General features: G+C 61.0%; 1 protein-coding gene across 2 annotated transcripts; it reads left to right on the top strand.

Moving 5' to 3' along the window:
• Positions 1-211: 211 nt before the first annotated feature.
• CHST3 (carbohydrate sulfotransferase 3) lies at positions 212-10110 on the top strand. Of its 2 annotated transcripts, none has more exons than XM_051800337.1 (3): positions 212-336; positions 6305-6518; positions 6668-10110. In XM_051800337.1, the coding sequence occupies exons 2-3, from the start codon at positions 6382-6384 to the stop codon at positions 7896-7898; spliced, it is 1368 nt and encodes a 455-aa protein (XP_051656297.1). In that variant the 5' UTR covers positions 212-336; positions 6305-6381; the 3' UTR covers positions 7899-10110. The 2 variants fall into 2 exon arrangements, with proteins under 2 accessions (XP_051656297.1, XP_051656298.1); XM_051800338.1 differs by having other exon boundaries at positions 271-340.
• Positions 10111-10584: the final 474 nt, after the last annotated feature.

The following is a 10584-nucleotide window of genomic DNA, read 5'->3' as shown; positions in this document are numbered from 1 at the left end:
CGGCCAGGCGGCCCCTTCCAGCGATCCTGGGGCTAGGGCCGGCAACTCCCGGTTTCCCGGCGTGGCGTGTCGGGGAGGGGACAGCGGGGAGGCAGCGGGGGCTGGCCCGGGGACCCTGCCCGGCTCCGCCCCGGGACCCGCGTCCAGGCGCCGGGACCGCTCCCCCCGCCGCTACACCGGGAGGGAGGAAGGAAGGAAGGAAGGAGGGAGCGAAGAGGGGAGGGAGGGAACGAGGGAGGGAGGATGACAGCACCGTGAAGAAAAGCAGGGGACCCTCTGCCGTCCCTCCTCCCGCACGGCAGGACCGGGCGAGCTCGCCCCGCGGAGCCACTGCCGGTAGGTGCGGCGGGAGCCGGGAGCGGGACCGATGGGGCCGGAGCGCAGCCGGGGGCCGGGACCGGGGCGATGGGCAGCGAGAGCCCCGGGGCGGGGGGGAGGATGGCGGCGGGGTCGGGCCTTTCCCGGCGCGGCGGGGAGTTGCGGGAAGTTGGGCGTGCGAGGAGGGGCCGCGGCCCCGAGCCCCCCCGGGCTGGGGGAGCGAGGCCAGCGGGGAGCCCGGGGGCTCGGCGGCCGCATCCCCCCGCGGGGCGGCCCCGGGCTCCGCTGGGTCCTTTGTGCGCCCTCCGGCCTCGGCCGCTCCTTTGTCTCGGTGCGGGGCCCCGGCCGCCCGCTCCCGCAGCGGGGCAGCGCCGGCGGTGCCTCCGTCCCTCACTCCCCTCGGCCGACAGCCGGATCCCAGCGCTCTGCCTCCGAGAGAGAGTCCTCCCGGCACGACTGCCCCAGCAGCTCTCCCCGTGCCTTTCTTTCGGGGAAAGAAAAACAGGAAAAATGCAATCAATGGAATAGAGTCGAGCTCTGCGGCGGCAGCGCTGAGCCTCCGTCCGGAGCGAAGCGCAGCTGGGGCGGCAGAAGGAGACTTTGGAAAAGGAGACTTTCTCACAACCATCCCGGAGTTGCATCATCCGGCCTGTCAGCCCCTACCAGGGAGCACTGGAAAGTTGTCCTCACCCTTTCCCCTCCTGCCTCGGGGCCTCCGGGGCACCCTGGCCCTCGGGCCGGCTCCCGGCACCGAGGAGCCAGCGGCATTTCTGCCGGAGCTGGGGCTTCGACATCCTCACGGCCCCAGAGGGGACCTGGCTGGTATGGGGGTACCTTAGGATGACAAAGACCGCCCCAGCAGAGCCCCCACTCAGAGCCTGCCGGGATTTCAGTAGCCGCTCCCACATCTGGGGCAGCTGCCCGCACCCCACTGCCTTTGCACCGAGCCTGGCTTTGCTGCCTCGGGGAAAGTGTCTCTTTTTCCACACCACCACACCAGGACAGGGATTTAACTCTGCAGTTTTCCCACATCTGCCATGTTGCTTCAGCGTACGACTCATTTTCGCACCAAGACCCGGGCACAGGTCACTATTTCCCCTCAGCAAACATCTATTGCCGCCGGTCCCCCCCAAAGGTCCCGGGAGCGCTACAGGCGCCTGTCTCGGGGTGAAAGGGACACGGAGCAGGGCACAGAGAGAGCGGTGTCCCCGGGTTTGGGGTGGCTTTGGCGGAGGAGCTTCCAGGCTAGTGCGGAGCAGCGAGGAGAAGGAGCGCGGGGCGGTGGGAGGGACCGTGGGCTCTGCGCCCCAGAGAAAGGGCTCATTGAGGCAGGGCCGCGCACTTGCGGTTGCCGGCGTGGCCGGGGGCTGCCGGCACGCACAGCAGCCGGCATTGTGCCGCCGGCGCCGGGCACACGGGGTCGGCAGGCCCCTCACCTGCCTTGGTGGCCTGTGCTCCGGACCCCCTTGCTGCCCGGCAGCTTGGCCCGTTCAGTGGCCCGTTCAGCTGCCGTTCAGTCGCTCACCTTTGCTGCAGGTGGTATTTGCAAAACCCACCCCAGAAGTGCCTGTGGTTTCCAGCAAGCTGGCTTCAAGGTGGTAGGTGTTTCAACTGCCTCCTGGTCCAGATCCAACCTCAGAGGCTGGTCCCTGCCTGGCAGACACACATCTTCCCCCATGCCCAGCACAGATGCCTCTGTGTCTCCCACCACAATCAGCAGGGCAGGAGCAGCAGCTCTCCTCTCTGCTGGGTTGGGACAAAACACCTCTCTTGGACACCACCAAGGTGAGGGAGAGCCCAGACTGGTCTGTCCTGGCCACAAAGCCTGTGCTGGTCCTGTCACTGGCGTTACTGTGCCAACACCTGCCTCTAAATCCCATCTGGGATTCAGTGCTTCTTGGGAGACGAGGAGCAAGGACAGCTCATCTAGTTCACCCCCGAGTTCAGGGTGGGACAATAAAGAGTGGACAGGAGACAACCTTGTGCATCTGGAGTTTGAGAGCTCATGCAATGAAAACAAAGTTGTGTCAGTGGTGCCTGTTTGTACCAACACCCGCTGCCGCTGCTCCTGAGTGTAACCTCAGCCAGAAGGACTTTCCGTTCCAAACTTTCTCCTCTGATGGGCAGTTTCCAGGCTTCAATTTGATGAGGCCTGTGGCTATTCTCGGTTGCTTTATAAACATCGCAGGCGGTGACATTTCCCTCCCTCCTTCCTTTTTTTGGCTTGACTAGACATGTTTTTAACCAAAAAATACCTGTCCAGACAGACTCCTTACACGCGCTGCAGGGCAAGCCGAAGCAGTGCTGTGCTTGTGCCATGGCTTGGAGGACAGCCAGGGCCGGGGTGAAAATTGCTGGGAGATGAAAGCAAAGTGGGAAGCTCCGGTGGCACGTTTCCCAAAGCCAGCCTTGGGAGGAAGCTGGGAGCGGAAATAGTTGATAGAGTAAATACAGAGGATTTTTTTCCCCAGGTTGCAGACAAAGAGCAGTGCAGACAGCAGATAAGCCCATGCTCCTTATCTCTTTGTTGTTCCACCCCTGTGTTTTGCTGGCCCTTGTGTCTGCTGGAAATCTGATGAAGCAAAGGATCATGGAGGGAATTACTCCGAGCAGCAGCAGCAGCAGCAGCGCAGGGGGCAGTGAGCTCAGCTGCAGCTCCCTGTGGGCTCTGCGTGGGAGCAGATGGGGGCTGGATGGACAGAGGGATCTGGGGCAGGGAGGGAGCTTGCATGTAGGTGCTTCATTGCCGCTCCTTATCTGAAGTTCACTTGTTGCCTGTTGAGTCACCGGAGGTAAATGTGACTTTATCCAGTCTCACCTCCAGCTGGTTTCCCCTGCCAGCCACAGGCGCCTTTCCTTCCTGGAGCTCACCTGGTGTGGGTTCAGGGCAGCCAGAGGAGGGGGATGAGAGCCCCAAGGCTTCATGGAAGACCTTCCCTTGCCCAAAACCAAGCTGAAAACCCTTGCTCTTCTCTCCCAGTCAGGCAGTCCTGCAAAATGCTCTGCAGAAGGGTGACAAGAGCATCCCGTTGCTCCTTCCTCTCCCCGCGGGCCTTGCTGTCCTTGCTCTGGAGTTACACTACCCTGCTCACCCCACCTGCACCACCATTGGAAGCATCCATGCCATGAACTGACTTGCTCCAGTGGACTGGGATGGTTTGGTGTCTCCATTACCATTCGAGTCCTTCCTTCTTGCTGTGGCAGGGTTAGGGTGACTTGCTGGTAGTATCAGATCCCACCTGGGCAGCTCTGCATGGGAACAAAATCTCCACCACCACCCAAAACCCTATGCTGGCTTTGACTCAGCTGGGAAATCCATAAATCCTTTATCCTCTTGGCAGTGGGAATTGTAGCAGTCCCTGCTGAAATGAAAAGCACTTCTAGCCCGAAGGATAAGTCAGGGAGCAGCACTTGAGGACCTGTGAGTGCTGCTGTCTGGGGCGCCTCAGTTCCTGGAAATTACTGCTCTTTGCTTTGGGATGTGCAGAGCAAGAGGAGAGCAGTTGCCTGCCATCACCAGGGACAATGTCCATCCGTCCGTCTGTCTGCTCACACTGGTGGAGCAGTCACTGGTGGGGCACCCCGGGGCAGCAGCAGCATCCTCGTGGTTCTCCTCATCCCTCCCATCCCAGCGGAGCCCCAGAGGGGAGAACACGGGGCACACAGAGCCCCTCTGTTCCCCCTCACAAAGGGATGCTTGTCGCTTGCATGCTGCCCCGTCCAGGCTGTGCCCCAACAAGGAGGAGCTTTGGGATGCCAAGCAGCCCCCACCAGCCTCGCCAGGCCCCCTGCGTGTACCCAGCCCCACGGCTCAGCCCTGACAGGGCCCCTGCGCCTGTCGCTGCCGCCCCGCGGGTCCTGGGCCGGACGTTTGCAGCCGGCTGTTTATTTAATGAATTATGTCTGCCCCAGGCCTGGGAATGAGGGTTTTGCCAACACTGCTGGACGTGGCTCTCTGTGTCATCCCTGTGAATAATTCTTGGTCTGTGGCTCATTTGTGGTCGGGCAGCTGGCGGCATTAGAGGGGGAAAACCCCAGGCTGGCTTTGCCCATGGATTTGTCTGAGGAGGTGGATGATGGCATCCCCCTGCGTGCGCGCTGCAGGCAGCAAGGGCACTGTCCCCAGCCCCAGGCGAGGGCAGTGATGGGGACCGCTGCCCCTTGGGATGCCACAAACCCAAAAGTCCTTTGCCACAGCCAAGTCAGCAACTCCGGCAGGTGCTGAGAGACGCAGCCACACACCCAGGGCTTTGTATGTTTGATTTCTTTCCTCGGTTCCTCCAATACTCCGACAAGTCCTGTCATCACAAGGGCACGACCGAGGAGGGGGGACCCGGGGGGCTACGCGGTGAAAGGCACCTGCCCCGGCTGCTGGCCTGTCCCTGAGGAGCAGTGTGCTGACAAACTGAGCCAACAGGGCTGTTAAACACACACACACACGTGCTGGGTGATGTCGGTGCCACTCACTGAAGGGGGAAGCCTGGGGGCCCCTGAGGGAGGACTCGGGAGCTGCCATGGCTCTCCAGAGTCCCTGCATCCCACTGAATCCTGAGTTTCCTGGATGCGTGGGTGCAGGTGTCTCTTTTTAGAAGCTTTTGCTGGGAAGGGAATGGCTGAAAGCCAAGCCCTGAGAGCTGAATGGTTTGCTCAAGCCTGGAAACTCCTGGTCCTCACACAGGGAGAACTGGGGACCGGACAGTCTGGATGTTGCCCTGGCCACAGGGCGCATCCCTCCCCTTCTGCCCGTGTTCCCTCCTTCCCTGTGGGAGGGACATAGAGCAAGCAACACCAAAAAAAGCACATTTTGGCCAAGCACGATGCAGAGGAGGTTGGGATGTGATGCAATGCCTGGCAGGGCTTCCCTGCTCCACACCCTGCCGAGGGATGGGGGCACTGCAGCTCGGCCGGGGCATCTCCCCTCTGGCAAACCCCAGTGCTCCCCAACAGATGGGGCTGTGCCTGGCTCCCCCCTTCACCCCAGAAAGCAGGGGTGGTACGGGCTGCTGGAGTCATGCTGGCAGAGTGAAACAAAAGCCAAATAGACTTTCCCTGAGTCACTGAAAGTCTGGCCAAGAAAGCAGGACAAGCAAATGGCATCACCCACACAGCTGTCCGAGCATGCAAACCAGCGGGTAGGGAACAGGAGCCCTAGGAGTGTAAATGTGCACACTCAACACATGCTGAGGACCTGCCTCAGAGCTCCAAACAGCAGCTTTGGCCCCCAAAATCTCCACCACATCCCAGCTGGTGTGTGCATTTGCAGCAATGCAGAGTGGTTTCCACCAACACCCCAATTTCAGCACTGGGAGGAGGATGAAAAGGAAGGATGCAGGGGGATCTTTTCTGCTGGGCAGGGATGCCAAGTCTCCTGGTTTTGCATCCCACACCAAGTTTTTTTTTTTCCTTTTTGGCAAAATCCCACCACCACCCAGAGCATTTTACACCCCGAAGGGGACTGGCAGCAGCAGCGTTTTCCGGCCCGTCATCGTTCCTGGAAACTCTCTGGGTTTCATTTTCGGTACTGAGCAGCTGCCGCTGCTGTGTTGGGGGAAGGCGGAAGCCGCGTGGCCCCACAGCGGGGCCCTACGGCAGAGTCTCCCACTGTCCCCAAAAGTAGCTCTTTCCAAAGGCTGGGAGCCACAATGCGCCACAGATCGGGATGATCCGACGGGTCCCTCGCTGTGGGCAGCAGGTTTTGCCAGTGGGGAGCAGGCAGCTGTCAGGGCAGCAGGGATTGGGTTTCAGGGCACGCAGGGGTGGCTGGTGGAAGCGTGGGAAGGGGTCCTGTCGGGCAGACCTATTTTGGGAAGGAGGGGGAGCAGCTGATGGGGCCTTCATGCAGCTGCTCCTCAGGGGTGGGATAGAACAGTAGGGAGGAGCTCCCCCTTTTTTACTGCTCTTGTCAAGCCTTTCTCGGAAAGGTTCAGCCTCTGACTCTGCCTGCAGGGAGCCACCACCACCATGCTGACCATTCTTCTCCCCACAGGCAGGGCTGGCAAGACAGAGGATGCCCTAGCCCAGGACACCTTCCCGGCAGACAGGAGAGATCTGTGTGTGCTCCCCATGGAGATCCGACGCGCTTTACCCCAGGATGTCTGGGAGCTGCTGCACTTCTTGAAGATGAGGAGCAAGTACGCCGTCCTGCTGGTCTTCGTTGTCAGCCTCGTCATCATCGAGAAGGAGAACAACTTCATCTCCAGGTAGGGAGCGGGTACCTGAGCCACCCTGCATTTTTCACCCTTTCTTTCCCCCACATCCCGAGCTCCTGTGCAGCAAGGGCCCCCAAATCCCCCACCGGGATGCAGGGGTGGTCCCGCTCTCCTCCAGGCTGGGCTGGGTCTCCCCGCAGGGTGTCAGACAAGCTGAAGCAGTCCCCGCAGGCACTGACAGAGGCCAACAGCACAGAGGTCAGCCTGGCACCGGCCGAGAACGGCTCACTGGCCTCGCTGCAGGAGCTGGACGCCGCCTTCTCCCAGCTGAGGTCCCACCTGCACAACCTCACCCTGCAGCTGGCAGGGGATGGAGACCCCGGGCCGCGGCGGCACGTCCTGCTGATGGCCACCACCCGCACCGGCTCCTCCTTCGTGGGGGAGTTCTTCAACCAGCAAGGCAGCATCTTCTACCTCTTTGAGCCCCTCTGGCATGTCGAGAAGACGGTGACCTTCCTGCCAGGGGGAGCCAGTGCCGTGGGCTCCGCCTTGGTTTACCGAGATGTCCTCAAGCAGCTCCTCCTCTGCGACCTCTACATCTTGGAGAACTTCATCTCGCCAGCGCCCGAGGGCCATCTGACGCCCTTCCTGTTTCGGCGGGGCTCCAGCCGCTCGCTCTGCGAGGACCCTGTCTGCACGCCCAGCGCCAAGAAGGTCTTTGAGAAGTACTACTGCAAGAACAGGCGCTGCGGCCCCCTCAACATCACCCTGGCCACCGAGGCGTGCCGGCGCAAGCAGCACGTGGCCCTGAAGACGGTGCGCGTCCGCCAGCTGGAGTTTCTGCAGCCACTGGTGGAGGACCCTCGTCTGGACCTGCGCATCATCCAGCTGGTGCGGGACCCCCGGGCCGTCCTGGCCTCCCGCATGGTGGCCTTCTCGGGCAAGTACGAGACCTGGAAGAAGTGGGCGTCCGAAGGGGAGGCTCCCCTGCACGAGGAGGAGGTGCAGCGGCTGCGGGGCAACTGCGAGAGCATCCGCGCGTCGGCCGAGCTGGGGCTGCGGCGGCCGGGCTGGCTGCGGGGCCGGTACATGCTGGTGCGCTACGAGGACGTGGCGCGGGCACCCCTGCCGAAGGCGGAGGAGATGTACCGCTTCGCCGGGCTGCCCCTCACCCCCCAGGTGGAGGAGTGGATTGGCAAGAACACGCAGGCGCCCCACGATGGCAATGGCGTCTACTCCACGTGCAAGAACTCCTCTGAGCAGTTCGAGAAGTGGCGGTTCAGCATGCCCTTCAAGCTGGCGCAGGTGGTGCAGGACGCCTGCGCCCCGGCCATGCAGCTCTTTGGCTACAAACTGGCCAACAGCCCCGCCGAGCTGGCCAACCGCTCCTTCAGCCTGCTGGAGGAGGCACAGCCCTCCTGGATCACGTAACAGCACCGGGGGACGGCGGCGGGGCAGAACGAGGGGCTGTGGCCCTGCTCCCGGCCGGTCCGGAGACGACCTGGGGGTCCCTGCTCCTGAAAATGCTCCTGGCTGCTGCCACATGGCAGCCCCAGGAGCTGGAGCACCCTGGCAGAGCTGACCCCAGAGTCCTGCAGAGCCTGAATTACACAATTTTCCCGGGAACGGGGAAAAGGCAAGGGTGAGGGGTGGTGGGTTTGGCACCAGGGCCACCTCCCCAGCCTGGGAGCTGCACCGAGGAAGAGGAGGGTGAGGGCAAGCTGAGGGTGACAGGACCAAGCACCTCTGCATTGCCACTCCCTGTCCCAGCTGGAACAGGGCAGGGACAAGATCGCTGTGGTGCCAGCAAAGACACAGACCCCAGAGGCCTTACTGGTTTTGTGCCTTCATACACCAGCACAGACTGGGAACTGCCCACAGAGCCCTGGACGGCACTTGGGCTGCAACAAAATGAGGTGACTTTGTGGTTTGGTGCTCTTCAAACTTGGTTTGGGAGGTTTGGGGTTTTTTCCTTTTTTCCCCTGTGTATTTGCATACCAGGTGAATTTATTTATTTATTTTGTGAAAAGGAGGGGGAGGCTGGTCAAAGAGCTAAGCCCAAAAATCAGAGCAGCACAACATACCACAAAGAAACAGGGAGACACCCAGAAAGGGAGGTCCCATTTTGGCTGGAGACCAACACGTGTCCTGCTGCATGATCCTGGGAGAGCCCCCAGGGACCCATGGGCTGTAAATCCCCCAAGCCCCGCGCGCGCGGGAGCAACTGCGAACTTTGGCGGTGCTGAAAGATGGTCGGACTTACTTGATTAAAAACAAAAACACCAGCACAGAGCTCAGAGCCTCTCCTGTCTCCTTAGCATTGGTGGGTTTCCCCTGCCCCAGGGGGAGCCCCAGAAATATAGGCCAATAGCACTGGTGAGTGACCAAAGCTGGTGGAGGCCCAGGGAGTTTCAGGGTGTTTGCCACATGCAGACGTTCACCCGGCGCCGAGCTACCCCATCCAATTCACATTTCATTAATTAAAATGCCTATTTTTAGCGCTCTCTGCAGCACATCCTTTTTCTCCCCCATGTATTTTAGGTTACAACAGCCACCTGAGGGAGAAGCCAGGCGTTTCGGTGGAGGAGGGGGGTTGCCTCCACCCAAGACTTGCTGAAGAGCCCCAAGGGCTCCCAGCAGCCACACGTCCCCTCTCCCCAACTGGAGCTGTTGACCAAAAGCAAAAATAAATAAACAAAACGAGGCGGCGGCTGGGCACAGCTGGGCTGTGCTTCTGCCGGCCGAGAGGAGCGTGCTGGGGCTCCAGCGACGGGCTGCGGCTGGGCTGAGCTCACAAAAGCCGCGTTTTTGACGCCGGAGGGAGAACAGAGGCGGCATTGAGGAGCGCGGGGCCGGCCGGCGGGGAGCAGCCGCGCCGGAGCCCTGCGCAGCCACCCGCCCGCCCCGGCTGCGGAGGTTTTCCGAGCGGGGCCGGGCATCATCTGGCCTCAAGGTGTGAATTCAGGGCGCTCGACACAGGCTGGATGGGGACAGGGTGCAAAAATTGGCACTTTTTGGCGCACCCTCATCGCTTACAGGCGGTGGAAAGCGTCAGCCCCCTGCCTGCCTCACACGCAGCTCTCGGCATCACAAGCAGCCCTGGGTTTGCTAAGTGAATCGGGTTTTGTTTGGAGGCTTCCTGCTGCGAAAGCAGCAGGGTCACTGAGGTCGGATGGATATTCCGCAGCTGCGCGCTGGGAAAAGCTCACAGAGCTCAGCCAGCGTTGGGGGGAACGCGGCCGGACCCAGGTCACGGGCAAATGCCTCTGGAAAAGTACCGTTAAGTTGACTTTTGCAGAGAAAATAAAATTTAAGTTAATCGTTTGTAAAACAGCACAAGGGGTGAATAGCTACTGAGCTGCCAACAGCCGGGGAAGGGATGCAGAGGGTGCCCAGCATCCCCCTCCCATCCAACGTGCAGGCGGCGCTTCGGGGCTTGGGGAAATCCAGGTTCAGGGGCAAGGACAAGCGAATAAGGGACATACAAAGCAAGTGCCGAGGGAACCGGGTGCTGGGCTGAGCTGAGGCCAAGAGGGGACAGTGACAACCAACCATTCTCACCTGGGCTGCCTCAGCCCCGGCTGGCTCCAGCCTGTCATTTGTAGCCAAGCACGAGCATTTATTCCTGGACACCCTCCAGCTTCCCGTCAAAAACGTCACAGGACAGAGAAAAAACACGCCCCCGACCCATGCAGATTTCCGCGGGGCTAATTGCTCCCATTAAACCCGCGGAGCCGAGACTCCCGCCCGGTGCCAGGCACATCGGGAGGCCACGGGGGACACGCGGCTCCTTCCGAGACCAGAGCAGCTGAATTCCCCCTGTGCCGACCAGGGGGAGGTTTGTCCCCCTAGGAGAGGGATCTCCCGCTCACGCCGCTCTGGCTGCTGCCAGGCCTTGCCCTGCTCTTTCCCTAGAGGAGGACAGGCATGGATTTGGGAGGAAAAGCATGCCTTGGGAAAGCCACGGCAAGAGACAAAACCTTAGAGCAAGAACATACCTGCATCCAGACAAACCATGCAGGAAGCCCACAACAGGAGCTGCAACAAATGCAGCCTTACCCTTTCACCATCCACACCAATGCCAAAAAAAACCCAAACCATCCTCTTTTCCAGGGAT

Source organism: Manacus candei, unplaced genomic scaffold, assembly GCF_025592945.1.
Source record: "Manacus candei isolate 608988 ecotype Guabito, Panama unplaced genomic scaffold, ASM2559294v1 h1tg000050l, whole genome shotgun sequence".
Classification (NCBI taxonomy): Eukaryota; Metazoa; Chordata; class Aves; order Passeriformes; family Pipridae; genus Manacus; species Manacus candei.
This window is presented reverse-complemented; position numbering and strand designations above follow the sequence as displayed.

Bases quoted from the DNA above. Each gene is read 5' to 3' on its own strand.
- CHST3 (XM_051800337.1), top strand. From the start codon at position 6,382: ATGGAGATCCGACGCGCTTTACCCCAGGATGTCTGGGAGCTGCTGCAC. The intron at 6,519-6,667 runs GTAGGGAGCGGG...GTCTCCCCGCAG, and splicing joins GAGAACAACTTCATCTCCAG to GGTGTCAGACAAGCTGAAGC.